We start from the raw sequence: 24,462 nt of genomic DNA on the forward strand, positions 1-24,462 counted from the left end.
CCTACATAAAGATGGAAAGAGAGACTGGCTCTACCAAGTGTCCTGTGAGCGACTCATATGCCCCACAGTATGAAGGCCCCACACCCCACACCCCATACTTGCAATCATAAAGTTGTAGAAGCACCATAAAAATATTTACCAAAAGAACCAAGTATAACAAAATCGGAGAAAACTATTGAAAAAGTCTCATCTCTAGGTAGTCTGGATCAAAGCTCACTTAAACATCTTGTCTGTCTTGTCCTCCTGCCTCTGCCTGCTAAATGCTGGAATTATGAGCACATGCCACCATCCCTAGCTTATGCAGGGCTAGGGATCAATGCCAGAGCTTTGTGTGTCTGAGGCCAGCATTTTACCAACTGTGCCACATCCCAAGCTCTGTTTCCAAGTTTTAAATAAAATAAAAGACTTGGGGGCTGGATAAATGACTCAGCAGTTAGGAGCATATTCTGCTCTTCCAGCGGACCTGGACTTAGTCCCCAGCACCCATGCCAAGTAACTCATAGCTGCCCGTGACTCCAGCTCAGAGGATCTCAAGCCCTTTTCTGGTCTCTGCAGACAGTGCTGTACATGCACACAGATGCTCATAAAGGAGAACAAATCTTAAAGGAAGAAAGGGAGGAAGCAAGCAAGCAAAGCCATCTAGCTAAGGCTAAGGTTCCACTGGGTCCCATTTTCCTTCTCTCTCCCTCAGAGACTTACGAATTTTAAATATCTCCTTCTATTCCTTAGCATAATACCTTCCCTTCTTATAGCAATACTAGTAAGCACAATATATCATATTAGCAATTACACATAGAGGGTCCAGAGAGATGATGGCTCAGCAGTTAAGAGCACCAACTGGCTGCTCTTCCAGAGGTCCTGAGTTTAGTTCCCAGCACCGGCGTGGCTTGAAAATAAAAGTACTCCAAAGAGGCCAGGTATTGCAACACACATCACAGGAGGGAGGGAAAGAGAGAGGGAGAAGAAGGGAGGAAGAAGGGAGAGGAGGAAAAGGGAGGAGGGGGAGGAAGAGGAGAAATAAAATAAAAATTTTTTAGAGTCTACTTTGGCAACTTTTATTACAGCTAAGATTTCTTTAATCTGGAGTATCTGAGAGAGCAGGGAGCACCTGTCACAGGATGCTCTGTCCTCACCACATCCTCTCCCTTTGGATGCCAGGAATGTTTCTCCAGCTGCTCCGCTATATCTCAAATTAGATTTTCGAACATTTAGGTCTACTATTTTTTTTAATAGCCATTTGTATTTAAGTGTGCATGTGTGGGTGTACTGCATGCATATACGTGTGTGTGTGTGTGTGTGTGTGTGTGTGTGTGTGTGTGCAGGAAGAGCCAGAGAGTGCAGCAGATCCCCTGGAGCTGGAGTTACAGACAGTTGTGGGCTGACTGACATGGGCGCTGGGAACTGAACCCAGGTCCTCTGCAAGAGCAGGATATCTTATCCACTGAGCCATCTCCCTAACCACATCTAATTTTCATTGAAATACTATACTTTTTGTTGACTGTTGTCCCCTACCATGAATTGCCTTTCGTTGTGTGTGTGATGCACACATGCGCACACGTACACACTTGTGCACATGTACACCCATGTTGTATTCATACATGCATGTTTGCACATGCATGGATGTGTAAGTTTGTGCAAATGTGAGTGTGTATGTGTGTGTGTGTGCATAAAGGCCCCAGGTAAAACTAATCAGCTTATTGTGTGGATGCCTCATCTCTATCCCTGTATTCTGGGGTTACACACAGGCTGACTGCCACATCCACACAACGTTGTGTGTGTTTGGGAATCCAATCCTCACATCTGCATGACAAGCCTTTGTTCACAGAGTCATTTCCCCAGCCCATGACCTTCATTTAATAGAAGCAGTATTCTCTTGTTCCTTCGAAGGAGCCTGTTTCAAGTGAGGGGTTTTGTCACTATAACAAATGCATCAGAAAGAAGCTTAATGGAGGAAAGACTTGCTCACAGTTTCAGAGGGCTCAGGTCACCCTTGCTTGGCTCCACACACTTGGACAGACCACCATATTGATGGGACTATGCAACAAAGGACTGCACTTACTTCACGGCAGCCGCTCACTTCACAGCAGCCCAGAAACAGATGTGGGGGAGGGGCACCAGGCCAGGACAAGGGACAGTCTCCAAGGACATTTCTTCTGTTAGGCCTCATCTCCAAAAGTTTCCAGCCCTTTCCAAAACAGTACACTAGCCAGGAACCACAAAGCTTTAACTTCTCCTTTGTGAGAAATGTCTCATATTCAAATCCTGACAGCGTCTAAAATACAAATTATTCTAAATTGGACATTAATCTATTTAATGTCATAGATTCATCTGTCAAGTATTTACTGAGTATCTGGTGACACTCTGAAGCTGCCCTAATGACAAGATGCCATTGGAAGTGGGGGTTCTGAGGTCCCTGGTACTCAGCCCTGGCAAATATTCTCCACCTACTGATTCTTCTTTGGCTTGGGAGTTGTTTTCAAATCCTCCAGGAAAGAGGTGACTCCGGTCTGCCTTCTACTTTTAGAGCCCTCCTCCTTCCCCTCTTCCTTCTCCTCTTTCTCCTCTTTCTCCTCCTCTTCCTCCTCATCCTCCTGCCCCTCCTCCTCCTCCTCTTCTTCCTCCTCCTGCTCCACCCCTCCCCCAACCCCACTCTGGCTGCCAGAAGAGTCCAAATGACTCTGAAAGGCCCAGGACACCTGGCTCTGGAGCATCCATAACCAAGGCCAAGTCAGCACCCAGAGGGCACCTGAGGCCAGCGGGCAGAGCCCCAACCCTGGTTCAGTGTCTGCCTTCCTAGCTCTGCCTCCAACACAGCCTGTGTCCTCAGTGGATGCAGATCAGGCTTTTTCTAGTCACGTGATGTCTTTGGTTCCCTCTAGAGGTTGGGGCCCAGAATGTCTATTTTGGCTGATGGAGAGGACACAGGACCAGTGAGAGGACAGGCAGCTAGCTCAGTCACCAGCAGAGTGGCAGGTGGCATAGAAAGGCATCCAAATGTGTGCAGCGATTACATCTAGACACCTCAAATGCTTCTTTGGGAAAGGAGAAAGAGGCTCAGAGGGAGACAAAGATTGGGCAAGGCTACATTGTGTATCAAGCCTGGTCCTCTGCTGGTCAGAGGTGGGATACAGCTAGCCCACTGTATCCCAGAAGCCCCAGGGGCCATCCCTGTCTGCTCCAACCACTGCCCATCATCTTTTAGTCAGAGGTACTCAGTGACTGTATACCATGCTTCTGGAACAATCTAAGCTCTGTGGAGACAACAGTGCACGAGGGCACACACACACACACACACACACACACACACACACACACAGAGCAGATCAAAATCTTGCTTTAAGTGGTCTGGCAAGCAATGCAGTAGCAATGTGAGGCCAGTGATACTTGAGTGTGGATGCATGCGTACATGTATGTGTGTGTGTGTGTGTGTGTGTGTGTGTGTGTGTGTTGCATCCTGCCATCAGCAACAGTGGAGGGAGAGCAGGTACTGAGCACCCTCCTTCCATGTCTAGTCTCCTGGCAAGGTAAAGATGGCCACCCTCGTGTCGCAGGGTGAATACATACTCCCATGGTCTCATTCTGGCATAGAAGTCCTGCCCCTCTCCTTAGCTTCTTCCTCTCAGGCTCTTGTGAATGCCCAAAGGCCCAGACTTCCTCTAGTGATTACATAATGATGGAGGGACAAGGGCTGCACTGGCAGAGAGAAACTTCATTCATTCTTCATTCCTGGTGCCCTGCCAGGATGGGGCAAGGAGGAAGCACAGGACCATTATGGAGGCCTTCAAGGCCTGACTCTTGTGATTTCTCCTGATTATGTAACTTTGGTGAGCCACCTGGCCTCTCTAAGCCCCTCCGTCCCCGCTGACACATTGCCACACAATAACCAACCACAATAATCTCCTTTCCCTGGTCTATGCATCCACGAGGTCAACAATTTGTTTTGAAACAGGGTCTCATCTAGCCCAGGCTTGCTTCAAACTCAATATGTAGCCGAGGCTGGAGACTGGCTGTGAATTCCTGGGCCTCCTGCTTCCCATTTCCTATGTGCTGGGTTTACAGGCCTAGGACACTAGGTCTCAACAGTGATTTCATTAAGACTCCATTACAGTCCAGTAGCTGGAGTGTAATTTTTAACCTTCTTCACCTGTGGTCCGTCCTTTTGGGTGAGGAGGAGCACAGTTGCTGAGCTTTGGAGTGTGTGGAGACAGCGCCACCTAACGGCCATATGCTTCCGTTCCTGCTGTTTGCTTTTGTTTTCTGACTTGGGCTCTCAAGACTGCGACTCTGGCTCCCCCTAGGGGCTGGTGGGGACTGGCGCTCCATCCCTGAAGTTGTGGGTAAATTGTCATCCCTGCTAGGTAATACAGACGTGATCGTAGGGTAAACTACAGAAGGGTTCACGGCCTGGCCACACGAGAGCTGCTTCTAAAATTTCTCCCCAGAGGGAGACACAGGTAACGTCTACCCTCCCTTCTAAGGTCGCAAGGACAAACCAAGGCACAATTTCACCAGGGTTCATTCTGGGGAACCGGTCAGGTTTGGGGGCGTCCTTACAGAGCACAGGTAAAAGGTTACTTAAAGGAGCGTGGGTGCTCCTCCCGCAAAAGGCTGGAAAACCTTCACTCAAAAGGAATGGTGACTTACCCAGGGCTGCATAGATGGAGATCCAGTTCCCAGCCTACACTACTCCAGCCACCGGAGGCCAATTGCAATTAAGGCAGAGCGGCTCACCACAGGTGTTTGGGAGTGGCTGATGAGATTCTCCTGACCCTACTACCCCCAACCCCTCCATTAGGGGACACAGTTGGGATGACTGTTTTGTAAGAAGGCACAGAAAAACTTTCCCTGCATCATGGTTACTTGGCTGGGAAGATTGTCACAAGGCTCCTCCTCCTCCTCCTCCTCCTCCTCCTCCTCCTCCTCCTCCTCCTCCTCCTCCTCCTCCTCCTTCTCCACCTCCACCTCCTCCTTCTTTTTCGAGACAGGGTTTCTCTGTGTAGACCTGGCTGACCTGGAACTCACTTTGTAAACCAGGCTGGCTTTGAACTCAGAAATCCACCTGCCTCTGCCTCCCAAGTGTTGAGACTAAAGGCGTGTGTCACCACTGCCTGGCTTGGCTTTTCTTTCTTTCTTTCGTTGTTTCTTTCCTTCCTTCCTTCTTTCCTTTTTCTCGTCTTTTTCTTAAGAGGCAGGGCTCACTGTTAACCAGGCTGCTCCTAAACTCCTAGGCTTCAGCTCTCTTTTCACCTCACATTCGGTACCCAGGACAGCAGGCGTGTGCCACTCTGGCAACTTGGTTTTCTTTAAATGTATGTGCACTGCACATGTGCAGGTGCCCTCAGAGGCCAGAAGAATGTTGGATTCCCTGAAACTGGAGTTACAGACAGCTGTGAGCCACCGTGTGGGTATGGGAACTGAACCTGATTCCTCTGCGAGAGCAGTCAGTGTTCTACACCAAGGTTGAGAGAAAACATAGATTTGCAAATTATACATATATAGTAAGTGGCTTGTATCTAGAATATATAAAGAGTTCTCCAAACTCAGTAATATGAAAACTAAAAATACAGTTTATTAGTGTATGTGTGTGGATGTGTGTGTGGTGTGTGCAAGGGTGTGGTGTGTATGTGTGTGTGCATATGTATGTGTGTGGTGCGTGTGTATGTGTGTGGTGTGTATGTGTGTGTGGTGTGTATGCATACATGCACATGATATACATTTGTGGGTGTAGTTCAGAGGACAACTGGCAAAACCTGGCTCTCTCTTCCCATTTGTGTTGCCCTTAACTACAGAGCATTCTTGCCAGTCCAGGTATGTTTTTTGCATAGATATGCAAATGTTCATTGCAATAACAGAATAAAGTTGTCACTGAATACAGCAACGCATATCTTTGATCTCATGGACATCTTTGAAGTTTGAGGCCAGTCAAGGCTACAAGTCTCTCTTGTCTGTCTGTCTGTCTGTCTCTCAACAAAAAATGCTAAAAATGCCCATTGATTGGTAAATGCATAAACTAACTATGGTGTGTTCATACAATGGAACAGAATACAACTTGGCCACAGAAATGAATGGCTTTCAAAATAATTATGTTAAATGGTAGTAGCCAGAGCCTTAAAGAGATCTCGTGAGTCCTGTCTCATAAAGGCTTTAGAAAAGAGACTGATGAGCACGCAGAGACAGAAAGCAGCTGCGGGAGGGGGCTGCCTTGAGAGGCAGCAAGCAGTGCTGGGGAGAGTTAGGGTGAAGGACTGCAAAGATTAGGAGAAAAATCTTTAGGGCAATCATATGCTTATCATCTTAAATTGCATCCCTGATTTTGTGGGCTCTGTGTTCCCCTCACTGTAAATACCAGAGTCCCGTCTTAGTTACTTTTCTCATTGCTATGATAAAACACCAGACAGAAGCAATTTAAGAAAGGGTTTATTTTTGGTCCATGTTTTGACCTCACAATCCTCCTGCCTCCACCCCCTGAGTGCTGGATTACAGGCATGGATCAGCCCCCATGCTCAGCAAATTACTATTTACTTGTGCTGTGCATATTTCAAAAGGAAGTTTCTTCAACAGTTTTTTTTTTTTTAAATTTTCACAGGAAACCAGGGTTCCTAAACACATTTTTCTTTTTAAGATTTATTTATTTTATGTATATGTGTACTCTGTAGCTGTCTTCAGACACACCAGAACAGGGTGGGTGTCCATTACAGATGGTTGTGAGCCACCATGTGGTTGCTGGGAATTGAACTCAGGACCTCGGAAAGAGCAGTCAGTGCTCTTAACCGCTGAGCCATCTCTCCAGCCCCCACATTTTTCTTGTAACAAAAATCTTCAAAAACTGAAGAGTGAAGAAAGGGACTAATTTTGAGGGTCATTCTGTTGGGTTTTTAGAAAATATTTAATTATTTTATTTATGAATACACTGTCGCTGTCTTCAGATGCACCAGAAGAAGGCATCGGATCCTGTTACAGATGGTTGTGAGCCACCACGTGGCTGCTAGGGATTGAACTCAGGACCTCTGGAAGAGCAGTCAGTGCTCTTAACCACTGAGCCATCTCTCCAACCCCTTGAAGTTATTCTCTATTCTTGAGAGACAAGGTGGCAAGATGGTACCCTTGGCATTGGGTAACAGAAACGTGCCATAGCAGGTGACCCCCGAGACCGGCTGGCAAAGCTCTGTGGTTTTATTTTTCTTGAGAGGCAAGAGACAGCTTTGTCATTCAGAGGGCATATAGAAACTCGGGTCTGGGTAGGCACCAACCCCCATCCCTGATGGCAGAGAGAGGGAGAATGACAGAGTCACCAGCCTCTGATCCCCTCTGAGTGCCCCAGCCATACTGCTATACTACAGGATTCTGAGGATGGCTAGAGCCAGGGCCAGAAGGCTCACCACCCAGCCCTGTGCCCTGATCAAAGGGGCTCAGTGGAGCCACGAGATAAAGAGCTTTCAGGCCCCAAATTCCATAAACGGGGAGTGGTGGGACTCACCGTGATCCCAGCATTCACGAGAAAGCAGCCCAGGAATCAGGAGCTTAAGGATATCCTCAGCTACACAGTGAGCTGGAGGCCAGCCTGGGCTACGTGAGACCCCGTCTCAACAACCAAAGGGGGATTAGTTAGGGAGCACGGGAGCAGCAGTCCCAGCCATGCCTGGTTTCGCACACCTGGGAGAGTCTGTCTATACACAGACGCAACTCAAGCAGAGGTTCTTCATACACAGTCCCATGCCTCAACATGTTGGTTAACTGTGCCTCTGTTTCCATACAAAACTGAGGTTACAGGGATGACCACAAACAGCTGTGAGCACCAAGAGTTTCTGTCTATGCTGAATGTTTAGGTCTGGCCTCTGGTGTGTTCATGGTCATGGTGTTCTTTTTAAAGCCCCGCCTCCACCCTTCCTCATATGGAACACAAGCTTCCCTGGTGAGGGGAATTCCCTAACCCAGGCTTAGCTGGGTCTGAGATTCTTGTTTTATATCTATTGCCCTGTCTAAAACTCTCACAGAAAAACCTAGAAACCCAGGTAGGGTTGGGGTGACACTTGGACCGACTGCTCCTGCAAGGCCGGATGTCTCCAGCAGGGGGCGGCAAGCACCAAGCTTTGTTTGGCATGGGTCCCTACAGAGCCCTACCTCGGTTACTTTCTATAACACGGGTAGACTTGTGATACCATTCTCCTACAGGAGCCCTGGACTCAGCTACTTCTCCATGTAACCATGGACTCTTAAGTCTTACTATTAGTTTCCCATAGAGTGTGAAATACGAATGCTGTCCATTCTTTCTCCCTGACCCCAGCGCCCCAAGTTATACCAATCTTCACCCCGGGGCAGCCTTCTCTCAATCTGACAAGAGACTTCCAAACAACACAAATAAAAGACCACCCCCCAAAACACATATTTATTGTTCAATTAATGAACTAACGGGGAGGGGTGAGTGGACTCGGTCAGGGGTGGCTAGTTTTGAATAGCCAGAAACTCTTGTTAATTGTATACAAAACACGGTTATTAAAAAAAAAAAGAAAAAAAACATATGTAGAAAATGGGTGGGCAAAGCAGGAGCCTTACAGAGGACTCAAGGCACCTGGGAATTTGAGACACAGTCCAACGTCACATCTAGAGTAGTGTACCAGGGCTGCACCCAGGACTTCCCTATAGAACAGATACACTCCCTTCTTGCCTTTAAAAATAATCACTGCAAAACTGCCCTTGAAGGGGCATAATGACCACTGGCCAAGGCACTGCCAGAAAGAAAAAGAGCCCACACGGAGCCCTGAGCTGCCTTCTCCAGGACTCAGAACCGGAGCTGGGCTATCCCTGTTCCCGGGATCCCACAGGGTTCAGCTTTCCCCTAGGAGGAGTGGCCATCAGACACTATACGCAGGTACATACACCCTGGGCTTTGGTCAGCGCCGTGGGTGGGCAGAGGAGCTGCAGCTGGTCCTGTCCAGCTTGTGTAGTCTTAGATGCACTTTGCAGTACAGTCCGGCTGGGAGCTGCTGTGCCGGGCCAGGATAGCTCAATCAGCATAGCTAATCGGGATAGCACAGGCAGCATCCAGTGCCTGCTGTGTCCGTTCTGGACTTGGCACCAGGTCCCAGCAATCCATCCGTGACAGAGTGCTCCAAGATAATGTCCTCCACACGGGTGATGTACAGTAGGGTCAGCAGCACACCAAGAAACTGAGGACAGAGAGGGAGCCGGTGAGAGCCTGCTGGCACATGGGCATCCTTCCATGGCAGTTCCCTCCCTGGGAACTGGGCTGGGGAAATCAAGGCACCCCAGCACCCACTGCCCAGGCAGCCCCAGGCTGGACCTGCTCTACCCTTCCCAGGAACGTGGAGACTTCCTGCCCCTGTACATTAGCATGGCCCCTCTATGCTGGTCTTCTGCCTCGATCCCAGCTCTGCCACACCTTATCCAGGGGACCCTTGGGAAAGTCACTTCACTCTTCGAATCCTCCATTTCCACTACCGCCACTAAGCAGATGTGCTTATCAGTCGCACCAACCACACTGGCGGACTGGAGGCAGAGCCAGTGCAGAGAGAGCAACTGAGACTACTCTGTTTGGCTCTCCTTCCAGACCCCAGCCCTCCCAGAGCCTCTGAACCCTTCTCCTTCAACACTCAGCCTGGCTTCATCTGCACCCACGGACTACCCACCTGAGGAAGCAGGATGCCCAGTAAAAGGCCCGCCATGATGGTATAGTTGTCCATGAACCATATCAACACGGCGTTGGTGCAGCCCCGCACGTGAATGATGTTCTGTGCATTCAGGCGCTGTGCGGGAGGAGGGAGAGGATCAGCGGCATGGGAAGGTGGCCCTGGGTTCTCTAGTGCTGCTCCCGAGATGGCACTGGGGACACTGTGGTAGTGCTCTGGTGGTGAGAACTGCTGGGAACTGGCAGAGTGTGCCTGCATGCCTCCCAGATGCCACCCAGGGCTGCGCACTGTTACCTGAGCCAAAAGCCTACTCCAGGTATATGTGGAGGGAAACCCTACATGGTTTTAATGTACAGTGAAGCTTCTAGAATTACTATGTTACATTCTCCTCCCACGAGTGGACAATCCCTTGCCATGAAACTGTTTCATGTACAAATTATTAAAAACATCATCATTTGAAACTTTGTTCCATGTACAAATTATTAAAGACAACGCCATTTGTGGATGGCGCTACCCTCTTGAACACATGAGTAGGACTAATCGGACCCACTGGGTTATTAAAAGAAGAAAGAAAAAAGACTGGGCACAGTGATTCCCACCTTTAATCCTAGTGCTCACTCAGGAGGCAGAGGCAGGGGAATCTCTGTGAGTTTGAGGCAGCCTAGTCTACATAGCAATTGCAGGTCAAACGGGGCTACATAGACTTGTCCAGAAAGCCGAGGCTGGGAGCCACCCAAGGACTTTCTCTTCCCCAGGAATTCCTGAGTCCCAGGCAGGTAGTACCAGTGTGAGCTGTCAACAAACTGCAGGGCTGGGCAGGCAGCATGGGAGGAGCCCTGGACACGATATCTCACTCAGCTAAGCCTGCCTGGAGCAGGGACTCAGCAAACCTGGCCAGATGACCTCCCCTGGCTCCCTGGGTCCTTCTGTGAGTGACAGCCAAGGAGAGCTGGGAAATCTGAGTAGCCAGGAGCCCTCTGCTAGAAACCCTCTATTAGCTGAGGAGTAGGACAAAGGGAGCACCATCTGGGAACAAAGGGAGCACCACTTCTGGGGACAAGAGGAGCACCATCTGGGAACAAAGGGAGCACCATTTCTGGGGACAAGAGGAGCACCATCTGGGAACAAAGGGAGCACCATTTCTGGGGACAAAGGTTTTCCAGGCTGTTACCTCCTTGTCGATTGTTTTGTAGCCACACATGGTGTTGACAACATCTGTCTGAAACAGAAACACATCGGTCACGATTCTATAGGCTGTAATCTGAAGGGCTCACAGAAGAGCCAAGGGCTGGGTATACAGTCTGGCGGGTACAGATGGAGCTGAGATCTCCTGCCACCAGGATCAGGCTCCAGCCTGTATCTTAGTGACCACCTCCAGGAAATGCCCCAGTGAAGAACCATGGGTAGGCCCCCTCCCTGGGGGTTCATGTGAGGGTCACCCCTCCACCAGCAGCAGTCTAAGCTCTTAGCCGGAGGCACCCCCATGGCTCCCCGTGGCTGAGCCATGCTGTTCCCATTTTACTGGCTCTCAGAGAGGAACTGCTCAAACCACAACTGGGCCCCTGCCAGCTGTGGTTTACCTGAGGGCAAGGTTGGGTCACTGGCCACGCTCCCCTGCCCCTTCAAAGCTGGCTTCACCATCAAAGAGCCACAGAAGTTCCTCTCTGAAAGAAGGGCCGCTCTCCAGAGCTTTTATCCCTGGAGACGCAATGACTGGGCTCTAGCCCCCATCAAATTCCTTCCCAGGTAGGCCCCAGGACAATGCCCACCACTGCGTGGGCCCTGCTTGGTCCCAACCTCAGCCACAGGGGAGAGGTAGAACCTCAGGCCCAGCCCGGATCCAGCCTGGGTCCCTGCAGTGACAAGGGAGGGGAGCAGCAGAGGACCCCAGCTCTCACAGGGCACCTTCACTTGGTGATGTTCCAGACTCTGGGTGAGGCCCTACCCACGTGTACCCCATTTTCATGGTTACAGGCTGGGGTGGTAGGCACAGCTGTTGAAACCATCAACAAGAGACTTTCCAGGAGAGTAAATATGTATATGAATGGTGTATGTATGGTGTGTGTGCTGTGTTGTGTGCGCTGTGTTGTGTGTTGTGTGTGTGTGTGTTGTATGTGTGGTGTGTGTGTGCTATGTTATGTGTGTGTGTGGTGTGTGTGTGTTATGTTTGTGTGATGTGTGTGTGTGGTGTGTGTTATGAGTGTGTGCGCGTGTGTGTCGTAATTGCCAGGCTTTTCTGCTCCAGTCTCAAAACTGGGCAGTTCCTGACATACTTGTCACACATCAGGGCTGACAGGCGGTGACCTCACAGCTCAGCATCCCAGATGACTGGGAGGTGACAGCTGAGAGGCTCCCACTGGGGAAAGTGGAGGCTGGCATTTACATTACCGCATGCCGCTGCCCAGGGCTCTGCTGCCAGTGCTCACAGCACCTGCACTGTACTCTGCCTCCAGTGACTGGGTAGAGCCTGCTGCACCTGCCGGGCACTCTGGCTCTCTGTTGCTGGGAAGAGCCCTGCCAACCTTGGGCAAGTCCCCCTAAGTGGCTAAAGCAACACTACCCCAATTGAGACCCTCCAAAGCTGTTGTAAGAACCAAGTAACTACAACCAAAGCGCCTGGGCCAGGCCCACACACGCACACGCTCACTGACACACTCCCAGAGGAAGCTGCCCACTCATCTCCCATTGCTAGGGCCCCTGGTCTAAGGCAAGCTCAGCCCCGGCCACCACGTCCCACCCACTCCCACTGCCTGCTCCACTTGGGCAGAGTGAGAGCAGTGTTTGGCAAACTGGGTGACCCTCACATCCAGCACCCATGCAGTTACCGTGTTCCTGATGCAGCAGGTGTAGGGCACCCCGCAGGCCAGGGGCCCGGGGGCGCTGCAGTCATGGTACTGGTTTTTGCTCCAGTCTCTGTAGTCCTCCCCGCCACAGCACTTGAACTGAGGGGAAAAGCACCAAGGAAGAGCTGTGATCACTGCCAAGGTCAGGGTCATACAGCGGGAAGCAGTGGCTGAGGAGGTGTGTATGTCCGGGGTGGAGGTGGGGATGGAGGTACCAGAGTGGGGGCACCAGGGCCCCATGAGGCCATACTTTATTACGTCAGAGCTATCAAGAGCGGCATGGCCATGAAGAAGGGGGTGAGCTCTCCACTCTGGAGAGCTTACATAGTAAGGCTGGACACTTCAGTTGGACACCAGGTGGTGACTAGACTCTGGGAGGGATGTCTGTCCCTGGCAACTGGTCTGCACCTTCTCCTCAAGACTCAACCCCCTGAGACAGGGGACTGGCTAGAGAAGACAGCCTCAGAGACCAGAGCCTGTGGAAGCCCTGCTTCACCCTGACCTTGGAGACCCGAGTACCTGCCACAGACTCTCCCCTTAGCTCCCCTCCCACCTCTACTCGCTGCACAGAGGTCAGCTTCTTGGATGGGAAGAACAGAGAACAGTCCTGGAGTCTAGCTGGGACAGTCCTTCTGGGCTCTGCATAGACTAAGTACAGTCATCTGGGGAGACAAGAGTACTGTCTAAGTGACAAGAACCATGGCCAAGCAGGCCGGTGTGCCAACAGGAATACAAGTTTGAAGCCAACCTGGACTACATAGTGAATTCTAGTACAACCTGGGATACAGGGTGAGGTACCCCCCCAAAAAAAAACCACCCCAAATTATACCAATTCCACCTTGGGAGAGGAATGATCTCCTAGGAAGGGATGCTGTGTATCTGGGCACAGGGAAGTGGAGAGGTGGGGGCATAGCTTTATAACTGGGAGGACAGGAAAGGCTGCTGGGAGGACAGGACAGTTCATCTGCAACATGAACAAGGAAAAGACAGTCAACACGCACGTGCAAAGGCCCTGTGAGGGAACAAGGCTGCGTCCAGGGAACAACAGCCATGTGTAAATGACCGATCAGCCAGAGCAAACAGAGCTCTGGGACTGTGTTCCAAGGTAGGAGGCTGAAGGATCGGTGTTGTAGGAGGTACTGGGACACACAATCTGGGCACCCTTCTGAAGTTGCCACAGTGCCCTGTAGTCCCTTCGGGACTCAGGATCCACAAATGCCTATCTATCAGCTATGTTGGACAAGGGCCATTTGTTCTGCTGCCAGATGAATACACATTCAAATCTCCACGTCACCGCTCCAGCTGGTGGCCACAGGCAAGGCCGTTGCCCTCTCTGGGCCTCGGATGCTTATCTACTAGAAAGAGCAATGCCAACTTCGCCTGGCTGGGTTCTGACTGTAAGAGGAGTCCTGCATGAAGCATTCTGCACGAGGTTCAGTGAACATGAGTCACCTCCTACCCCCACCCAAGGAGAAATTAAACCCCTGAGCCAGCTAGGGGCTGGTTCCAACAAAAGCATCTACCCAGAGTATGACTCGGCTCTCCCAGCCGGGGCTGGCAGGCACATTGCTGGCACAAACAAATCTCCCAGGAGCTGCACCTGTTTCTTCTACAGAGAAGCACAGAGCCAAAGGCCTGGGGTGTGATGAGGCTGGTCCCCACTGAAGGCTCGCACAGGGAACCAGGCACACCCAATCGCCAGACTCCACCATTACTGTCCTTATCCAGGGAATGAGGGTGACCCCACCGCACTGGCTCTGCCCTAAGCACCGTCATAAACAAACCAAGGGAGTCTCAGCTACAAGAGGGAGAGACCAGAGTCAGCTCCTGTGGTGCAGACAAGAAATCCAGGCCTCGGGACTAAGAGGGAGGCAGGCAAGCCCAGGGAAAGGGTGGCTCCTGCTGCAGCTGTAACTGCTTCACCCACATACTGGGCTGGGCCTCGGAGAGAGGAGCAGTGTCTCAAGGGGACACACAATTATGGACACATTCAAAGATGTGTCAGAGAAAAGGGAGGGGTCTTGTTCGGTGTCCAGTGGAGGAAGCTGGAATTAGGAGAGAATATTCTCACCACCTATGAAGTAAAGCTCTCCACACTAGAAGAACTGGGTCCAACAGGCTAGACACCAGGCCAGCCAGTCCCAAAGGGAGATCCTTGCCACCCAGGGGGTGAGCCCTGGGGCTCTGTAAAGTGACCAGAGACATCTGGCTTTGTTGTGAGTTTTCCCATGTTTGAAGGGGCCATCCATGGACCAGCCACCTGCACTGGGAACGCTCAGGTCAGCTGGCCCCTCACCCCACTCTCTGTAACAGAGGCTTGAATTCAGGGCAAGGGTCCTGGAGGTCCCCCCTCTTCCCCTCATCCCCCGCTGCCCGGTCACCTTCTTCTGAACAAAGTCCATGATGTTCTTGAAGTCCAGATCATCGTAGTAATTCTCGATTCCTCTCCGGATGTTGTCGTTCAGAAAGTCAATAGTCTACCCGGAAGGAAAAATTGCCAAGGAAAAGGAATACACATCAGAGGCCAGCCTGGATTATTCTAGAAGTCCAGGTTAGCACGGAGGTGAGATCAACAGTTCCCACCTACCTGAGCAGAAGGTCCCCGACATACCCCACCCTGAACACCTGGCACTGCCCGCACCACAGACATTCACTCCTCAGGCTTCCAAGGTCCAGGCCCTGCAAGGCTGATCCGCCTGGCTCCAGCTCTGAAGCAGTATGCTGGATCCAGGCCTCAGCCCTCCCAGATCCTGGCATTTTCTCTCCCTTGCCTAGCGACAGCCGTGACCATTGGTCCTCCAGCCCATTCTCTGCTCCCATCACCCAACCTCTTGCTTTATAAAGAAGGAAACAGTCCCTGGGGGGAAGAAGACCATGGGGGTGAGAACTGAGAGGAAACAGAGATGAAGACAGACTTTGCTCTGGGTCACAGAGCAGGCTGGTCAGGACTAGAACCCAGGTACCCTGACACCCTACATGGGCCCTTCTTCATCCCTTGGTGCTCTGACCCTCAGGCCACACAGTCCCCACCCGGTTTGGGAGGGACCAATCTCCACCCGGAAGAGCGAGTGGAGCACTGGAATGCCAGCCTCTCCCAGTCAGGCTGGGCTGAGATCCCTGGAATACAAAGAGCCCACAGCGGGCACTGCTGGGGCGGGTGAGTGGGCAGCCCAGCAACAGGCTTGTTGTGACAATTGAAGCTTTCAGAGCAGAGGCAGAGACTGGGCACAAAGGGGCATTCTTGGCTCTGGTACAGGACAGAGTAGCCAGACAATTCCTGTGGGTGGTGGGACCAGCTCCCAGGCCCTGTTGGGGTTTTGTTTCCCATTGGTGAACCAACCCTGGGGACCTTTCAGAATTAAGCATTAGAGGCTAAGCCAAGGGGGAAGGAACATCAAGTCTCATAGTCAAGGGCACAGTCCCCACTGCCACCGGACCCCAGCATCTCTTAATCTCCAAGCCCCCTTCTCTCATCCACAAAGGGAAGAAGCAAATACAGTCAGCCTTCTGGAGGTATCCGGAGTTTGAACCCCACAAAAGTGATTGTGGATGCTGGTCACACTGTAGGTCCTGGTAACACTTGCATCTTTGCATGTGAGAAACAGATCTCTCGAGGTGTCACAGAGGAAGCCTCAGTCCCCAGAGGTGTTAAGGCTCACAGCTTGCCCAGAGGACTTCCTGCAAGAGCGGTAGCCCCGCATGTGTGAGCATCCTGGAGCTTGCCCGAGACACCTGCAGCCCTGAGACTAATATACTTGTCCAAGGTCAAGGTCAAGGTCCCAGCTGCTGCCTGCCACACTCTACATTACAAGCTAAGAAGTCTCAGGTGTGACTGCCTGTTCCTGAGACCCGCAATACTCAGAGTGAGCTGTCTGGAGGACCCCATTCCCACCCCATGATGACCAGCAGCAGCACAGACTTCAAAAGGAAAGAGAAGCCATGGGCTTCTAGGAGAGGCTCTGAGGTCATCAGCACACAGCCAGCCCTTCACGGGTCAGGGCAGGGGTTGAGTGGACCCGTCAGCCATACTGCCTTGGCAGAACCAGTCAGCTCTCAGCTTGACCTCCACATCCTGTGCCTCTGGGGGAATGTGGTGACAGGCCAGATGGCTGGGGTGGAGTGGGGATGAATAAGAAACAGGACACCAGGGCGAGGTCTGTGTGCCACCCGCCCGAGTGGGGCAACGGCATGAGCTCACCAGCCTTGAATGATGCACTGTAGGGGCTCCGCTGGCTGAGCTAGGCTTATGGGTGACACCACCATTAGGGTCTTGCCTAGGCCAGGAGGGTAGAAATGTGGCGTGCGCAGTGACTTTCCACTCTCCAGGCACCAGGGCTGGAGACCTGGCTCACCCTGACCTTCCATTCCGCACCCCCCTCCCCCAGCCATCCTTAGATCTCCAGGGAGTCTCTTCCCTCAGGAATGGATAAGGGCAGGATGGCCAGGGTAGGGTAGTGGAGTCTTCATATTCATTCATATTCTCTCTCTCTCTCTCTCTCTCTCTCTCTCTCTCTCTCTCTCTCTCTCTCTCTCTCTCTCTCTCCCTCCCTCCTTCCCTCCCTCCCTCCCTCCCTCCCTCCCTCCCTCCCTCCCTCCCTCCCTCTCCTGATAAGTCTAACTAGTATGGTATGGTATGTGCTGGCTACACTCAAGACAGACCAACAGACCAGGCAGACCCACACACCCATGAGGACCCTATCTCCATCTAGTGAGCTGCCTTGGCCCTGCTGGGGAAGAAGGCTCTGAGGAGAACCTCTTGCTTGACAATACACAGGGTACAGATGATCTGGCCCAGTGGGGGCAGGGCACATAGGGTAGGAACTCCGCTCCTAAAAGCCAGCCATACCACTGTCCCCAGACAAAGCTCTCAACCAGGTCACACCAACAGGAGCAACTCCAGCTAGCAAGATGCCTTTCTCTAGTGCCACTGTCACAGGCCACGGAGGGACACATGACCCAGAGCAAGCAAACATCGAAGGCCACATGACTTTCAAAGTGTGTTAAGCCACCAGATAAAGCCACAAAGACCTTTCTTTCCAGAATTTGCCTTTCGGTTTGCATTTCTAGCCTCAGACGCCTCTGCATCTCCCCAAAGAAGCCGTGGACTATTTTCAATGAATGTGGCATGTAGTGTAATCCTGCGTAGACAGGTGTCCCTCCCAGGCTGACTGCCCCAGGATCCAGCCCCTCTGGGGATAGAATTACTCTGGGTCCCCGCAGGCTGCGCAAAGTTTCTGGGACCTCAGGCTGTGCGGGAGAGGATGTATATGTTCGGGTGCTTAGCCAAGGGGGGCTGAGGAACTACCAGCTTTCTCCTGCCCCTGGGTTCAAGGCATCCTAAGTGCTGGCTAGTAATGCTATACCAGGTAAGATAACCAAGTTGGTGCTGCCTGCCAGTCTCTGACCTGGCATCAGGAATGACCAAGACATCCTCTGATCAAGACAGAAAGTGGCTTGCAGTCACCTTGTTTCTATTGGGAGAAGTGGCACGAGGCCTGGGAGACCTACCAGCTAATGCCAAGGCCCTCTGGTGTTTCTGCTCAGTTTTGTCACCTCCGACACCCCTGATACCCTCATGATGAAACCCGGGGTAAGCTAGGACAGCAATAAGTATGGAGAATCCAGCTCAGGTTCTGAGGTCACCAAGTCCCATGCCCATGCCCGGGGTCAAGGCACTGAGCATTTTTCTGCTGCCCCCCAGTTGACCCCTCACCACGCACCACACGTGCATAGACCGAGGAGCCACTGGGCTCTGGTGGCTGGGTCCCCCTGCTTGCAGCTGCCTCACCTGGCTCAGGGACACAGTTGCTTCTCACACCCAAGCATCTACCTCTCACTAACTGGCCTCAGCCACGTCAGGCTGCTCCCCGAGAGCCTAGCCTGGTGACTAGTACTGTCACCACAAAGCACACTGTCAGAATGAACAGGCAGGCCCATGGTGCTGGACACTGACTGTTCTACGACGGCTAAAGAAACCTGCCTTTTCCTGGAGAGCACTTCACTTGGGTACCCTCTTCTCCCTCTTCCCCCTCCTCCTCCCCTCCTCTTCTCTCCTTCCCTCCTCCTTCTCATCCTCGCTGACACCTCCCCCACCCAGTAGCTTCCAGTAGCTTCTCCTTCCCTCATGCCCAGCACAGGCCTGGCTCCTGTCTTACAAAATCACATTGCATTAGCGCCAGAAGAGGCAAGCATAACAGTTTGTTTTTGTGGTTGCTGCTGCTTTTGTTGTTGCTTAATGTGGCATTTCCAGATATCACCAAAAGAGAAAGAGAGAGAGAAATTTGGAATCTAGAAAAAAATATATCTAAAGGAGAGAATAAACCAATGCACCATATTCCTCAGCTTCCAGAAATTTCTCTCCAGATTGTTTTTTGTTTTGTTTTGTTTTGTTTTGTTTTCTGTGACAGGGTTTCTCTGGGTAGCCCTGGCTGTCCTGGAACTCACTCTATGGACTAGGCTGACCTTGACCTCAGCGGTCTGCCTGCTTCTGCTTCCCACGTGCTGGGGTTAAAGGCATCCACCACATGCCCAGCTTCAGGTCTTTCTTTTAAATTTTTTTTTAAAAATAGGGATTTACTTTGTAACCTACATAGGCCTCAAAGTTGCAATCCTCCTGCCTCAGCCTCTCAAGGTCTGGGATTATAGGTGTGCATCACTATGCCTGCTGTATTCTAACAACTTTAAATGTTATGATGAATATACTGTGGTTTTTTTTTTTTTTTAGATAGATAGTATCTTGCTGTATACCTCTGGCTAACCTAGTACTCAGTACATAGTTCAAACTCTCAGCAATGCTCCTGCCTCAGTCCCCCTAGGCCTGGGATTACAGGCATGTGTCACTACTTTATATGTTTGCTTTCTTTTCTTCTTGATTCCTTGCTCATGACCCTATTCTCCAAGGATGGCCAAAAACAAAACAAAACAACAAACAAACAAAAAACAAAAAAACATAACCAAAACAAAAAGAACAAGCAAACAAAAAACCCGATAGGTTCTAATTCTCATCTTTCCCAGTTCGGGAGGCCACAAAGATCTGCTCTGAGCCACCCTTATCTGTAAGCTCACTCCAGAGGGTCCTGCGGCAAACCTATGAGAGAATGCTGAAGCATCTTCAGACAGGTTCATCAGCAGTGGTCTCCATAATGATTCAGTGGAAGTTTGAAGAGCTGAACAGGAAATGTCCTGGAGGATGGGACACTGAGGGAGGTGCTGGGAGCTGCCTCCACCTTCTCCCAAACACCTCTTCTGCATTGTTTACTATGGCTTTGACATTGGGGTTTTGTTGTTGTTGTTTGGTTGGTCTGTTTTTTTGAGAGTCTGTCCACATAGCCTTGGCTGTTCTGGAACTCATTGTGTAGCCAAGGCTGGTTTCAAACTCACAGAGATCCACCTGCCTCTGCTTCCTGAGTACTGGAATTAAACCACACCTGGTCTTTGGCATGCTTAGTTTTGAGACAGGGTTTTGGTAGCTGAGGTAGCCTCAAACGTACTAAGTAGTTGAGGGATAGCCTTGAACTTCCCCCACACACTGTGAAGCACACATTTCAGGGGTCATGAGGCCCAGAGGGTGTGGGAATAACAGGAAAGTCATTTGTGACCAGGCCCTGGCTTCCTGAAGGTCCCAAGAGGCTCCAAAGCACTCAGCTCAGCCTCCCCATCTAAAAGAAGGAAGCTATGTCATGGCCCCAAATGAACTACAGAGCACTGAAATATGACAAATCTGAAAGCCTTGGAGAGGCACACAGGAACCAGGACCAGCTCATTTGGTAGGAGCAGGTTTATTAAAGCCATGAATGGTGCTGACCATGAGCTAGCCCCGGGGCTGTGGCAGGAAAGTGCTAACCTAGACCCCTGCAAGGCCACTGGCTAACTGAGAGCTGTTCACACACAAAAGCATCGCTATATACAACTGCAATAAATACCTCTCTCTCCTTAAGGCTTCTGGGAAATGAACCAATACCTCATTCCTGCCAGCTCAGAGTAGATGGTCTGAGAAGCAGGAAAAACAAACAAACAAACAAACAATTTAAGGGTCTGGGGTATGGGTGGTACACACTGCTAATCCCAGCTCTTGGAAGATGCAGGCAGTAGGCTGTTGAGGTCTTTTGCTATGTATTATTGTAATGCTAAGTACAGGCCCCCAAACCCTGGTTGCTGCCCTAGAGACAAGAAAGTCTATAGATCCAAGTGATGCTTTGTAAACTTGCCTCCAAGTTATTTCTGATTGGTGGAGAAAGATGCTGATAGCCAATAGCTGGACAGGAGAGACATAGGCGGGGTTTAGGATCCCTGGGCTTGGGGGTCTGAGGAGAACCATAAAGGGGAAGAAAGGGAAGAAGGAACAGAGAGATGCCATGTGTTTAGGAGTTATGAAAACATGGCACCAAGGGCTGGCCAACTGGAGTTAACATAGTAAGTAATAACTTGGGGTTATCAGTAGGAAAGTAGATTCTAATAGCATAGAGGGTAGATCTGCCCAGCTCTTGTGCTGATCAAAGCTTATTGTAAATATAGAGGTTGTATGTGTCTTTTATCCAGGAACTAAGTGGTAGAAACCCTGGCTTGGGATGAAAAAATTTCTACAACTGTAGGTCCAATCTCTACAACCAAGGTCATCTTTGTTACATAGCCATCAAACTATAGAGGTCCTATCTCAGAAAACAAACCACAGGTGCACACACACACACACACACACGGGGGGGGGCAGGGAGCACTGCTGACTCTCCATCAATACAATGGGAACTGTCCCACTTTCCCTCTCCCGTGAAAGCCTTGGAAATCACCCACTAGGAAGCAGACCCTGAGGTCCTCAGTAGGTCAGACTTGCCCAGGGTTGGGTCCCACTATTCATGTTCTCTCCTGGGTCAGAAAACCACCATTCTCATGCAGGCTGTACCAGGGATCAGACATGGTGTTCTCTGAAGGTGTCAGACACCAATTGGTGACTTGGGATCAACTTTCAACGAGTTTCTAGCATGATTTGCCTGTAGCCTGAGACACAGTCATGTTGCCTTGAGACAGGGTCTCTCTACATAGCCCTGTCTGTCCTGGAAATGGCTATGTAGACCAGGCTGACCCCAAACTCACAAAGATCTGCCTGCCTCTGTCTCCTGCTGAGGCACAGTCTTGACAGTTCCCAGAAGGCCAGGGACCAAGATGTCAGGGACCTGCAGGGTAAGGTCAGGGAGGTGGACAGGAGACCTAGACTTCTGCAATGAGCTTGCTCAAGCCCTACCCATAACACCACCCAAGGAGGAAAAAGGCAGAAGAAGAAGATTACAGAAGGAATCTCTGTGTGCAGCAACAGTAGAGCTCTTGCCTAGCATGTGCAAGGTCTTGGGTTCCATCCCAGCATCCCTAAGTCAGAAGACAGCTCTACACCATCACTAATGGGATCCTGGATAAGAAATGCCAAGAAGGGTCTAGTAGAGCGCCTCTCAACCTATGGGCTGCAACCCCTTTGACAAACCTCTATCTCCAAAAAAATATTCACATTATGATGTATAACTAACAAAATTACAGTTATGATGTGTCAACAAAACTAACTTTATGGTGAGGCGACTCTCCATAACACGAGGAACCGTATTAAGTCACGCAGGTCTGAACCATACATTGAGGTCCTGGAGCTCTGAGACTTGTGCCCCGCTATGGGGGTCCTCATTTCACCAACACTGCTGGGTCTTGGATGTCACTCAAGCTGTCCCTCCCCTCAATCATATGTACATGTCTAAAACATGCATCAAACACCACCGTCTGTGGTCTGGGGACATTAGTCTTCACTTCCATCTGAGCCGCCATTATGTCTTCTCTGGGTGACTGTCACAGCCTCCCATGTCACCCTTACTTCCTACTGCCTGTTCTCCACTCGGCTGCTAGAGTGAGACGGACGTGAGTCAGGCAAAGCCCTTCCTTGCATACATCTCTAACAACTCACTGCCTTTCAAAGTCACTCAGGGCACCTAACCCTTGGCCTCTGAGGTCCAACGTACACCCCGGAGCCAGCCATCCAACCCCGCCTTCCATCTTCCCCTCCACACCTCACCCTACTAGTCCAGTAGATCCCCCCACCCACATTCTTCTGCCAACCTGCCCAGAGGCTCTGCCCACCTCTGCCCTCCTAGCCACTTAGCATGATGCAGAGCTGCATGGCCCGGGCTATCCTAGTTTACCCAACCCTCTTCTTAAGAAAACCATCTGTCTACCCTGCCCACGGCAGCACCCTGGGTACAGCCCAGAGCATACCCACTGGGATCTTGGTACACATATGGCCGATGATGAACCCACAGGCCTACCTGGTTCCGGAAGATCAAAGCCACTATGCCACCAATAAGCTCCATGACCAGGCAGATCCCCAGGATATACATAAACTGTAAAACAAGGTGAAGAGATTCATTTGGGGGTTTGTGGGAGGGCTCAAGGGACCCCCCACCTGTGCTGAGATAATAAGGCACTAGCCCTCCCTGACTGGGTCTTGCCGCCACTCCTAGGGCTGTGCTAGAGAAGCCTTGAAGCTAGAGACTGACTGAGCTGCCTCTCGTGATTTCCCCAGGGGTCCTCAGTGAGGTCTAGATGAACAGTGGGCTCTTCCTCCCTCTAACACGCCAGAGGAAACAGGCCTGGGCACCACTTCCAGTCCCTGACTCCCCACAACAGCCCTAACAGCTCAGAAGAGGTTTCCCAGTCAACCAAGTATAGAAGGGGTCTCTGAGGTTTGGGGACACACACTCCATTCCCTTACCCTGCCCAGAGGTTCCTCCTGCCTCTCAGCCCGCCCAGTCCCTTTTCATGACGCAGAGCCTCATGGCCTAGGCTTCCCAAGTCACCCAACCTCATCTCTTTAGTTACTCTATGGGAACCACCCATCTACCCTGCCCACCGCAGCACCCCGGGTTAATAGATACTGACCAAATATATTCTAGCAACTTCCAGCCTTGGGCAGTACCAAGATCCTGCTTGTGTGACTATAAAGGTATCCTCTCAGATAACAGAGGAAGTGAGTCTTCACACTCCGGGTCCCCAGCATTGGGGTGTTGTCCCTCAGGTATAGATGAGTTGTGTTGACTAAGACTATCCACCTGACGGACATGTGATCCGAGCCAGGTCCTCCAGTGTACTGGGACTCCGACCAGAGTGTCCAAGAAAGATGCCCTTAGCTCAGCAATAAAGACTCTGAGCCCAAGGATGACCAGGGGTAGCAGGCAGTGGCAAACAGGCTGCCCAGCCTGGCCCATTGGTGCTGTTAGCATCCCTGGCTGCGCGAGCCTGATGATTCATCACACCCCACCCCCACCCCCTGGCTTTGCTTGCTTGCAGCTGACTGCCATTTCTCCCATGACAACCGAGAGCACAGAGATCCCAGCATCTCTGTGACAGCAGTATTCAAGTCAGCTGCACCCGCTGATGTTTACAGGTGGGGCAGACCTGGACCACTGTGCTCCAATGACTCCTGGTTCAGGAAATGTTCTAGGGTGGCTGGACTGTGTAAGAGGCAGAAGGAATTGAACTGGCCAGGGGAGAGGGACAGCTCTTCAGCTTTCTCAGAGACAGCAAGAACCACTCCCTATGTACCATGAGGGTTGGGAGGAGCCACTTACCGACTGCAGAAGGCACAGGTTGTCCCGGAGGGAAGCCAGCACCCCGATGAAGGAGACGATGAACATGACCACCCCCAGGAGGATGAGGATGATGGCGGGGGCCAGGAAGGCACTCTCCAGGGTTTTGTATTTCTGCCGCTCTGCCTCTGCGTAGATCCCCACTGACAGGACCAGGCCCCCAATCAGCTGCAAGAGAAATAGAAGGTGAGGGCCCATGGAGGTGTGATAGTTCCATTGGAGCATGCTTGCCTGGCATGCAGGAGGTCCTCCTCTGTCCACTGCTGAGCATAAACTAGGAGCAGTGGTGTATGCCTATAGCCCCAGCACTGAGAAGTGGGGTCAGGAAGATCAGAAGTTCAAAACCATCCACACATGAAT

The 24,462-nt window shown here is 51.2% G+C and overlaps 1 protein-coding gene and 1 non-coding gene across 5 annotated transcripts in view; both read right to left on the reverse strand.

Moving 5' to 3' along the window:
• Positions 1-6,400: 6,400 nt before the first annotated feature.
• The window catches only part of Tspan15 (tetraspanin 15), a 45,881-nt gene continuing 27,819 nt past the window's right edge, over positions 6,401-24,462 (reverse strand). Inside the window, exons 2-8 of one of the 4 annotated variants that reach the window (NM_197996.2) lie at positions 24,085-24,270; positions 22,783-22,857; positions 14,872-14,967; positions 12,473-12,589; positions 10,819-10,866; positions 9,648-9,764; positions 6,401-9,167 (exon numbers count right to left, since the gene is read on the reverse strand). In NM_197996.2, the coding sequence (NP_932113.2) occupies positions 9,018-9,167; positions 9,648-9,764; positions 10,819-10,866; positions 12,473-12,589; positions 14,872-14,967; positions 22,783-22,857; positions 24,085-24,270 (789 nt within the window). In that variant the 3' untranslated portion in view covers positions 6,401-9,017. Of the gene's footprint in view, positions 9,168-9,647; positions 9,765-10,262; positions 10,739-10,784; positions 10,867-12,472; positions 12,590-14,871; positions 14,968-15,077; positions 15,491-22,782; positions 22,858-24,084; positions 24,271-24,462 lie in introns of those variants that run through there. The other 3 variants (XM_006514080.1, XM_011243561.2, XM_011243560.3) reach the window with 3 other exon arrangements.
• Positions 15,172-15,232, reverse strand: Mir7662 (microRNA 7662). Its single transcript, NR_106122.1, has one exon. It is a non-coding gene; the product is annotated as a microRNA 7662 (primary transcript).

This window comes from Mus musculus, chromosome 10, assembly GCF_000001635.26.
Source record: "Mus musculus strain C57BL/6J chromosome 10, GRCm38.p6 C57BL/6J".
Lineage (NCBI taxonomy): Eukaryota > Metazoa > Chordata > Mammalia > Rodentia > Muridae > Mus > Mus musculus.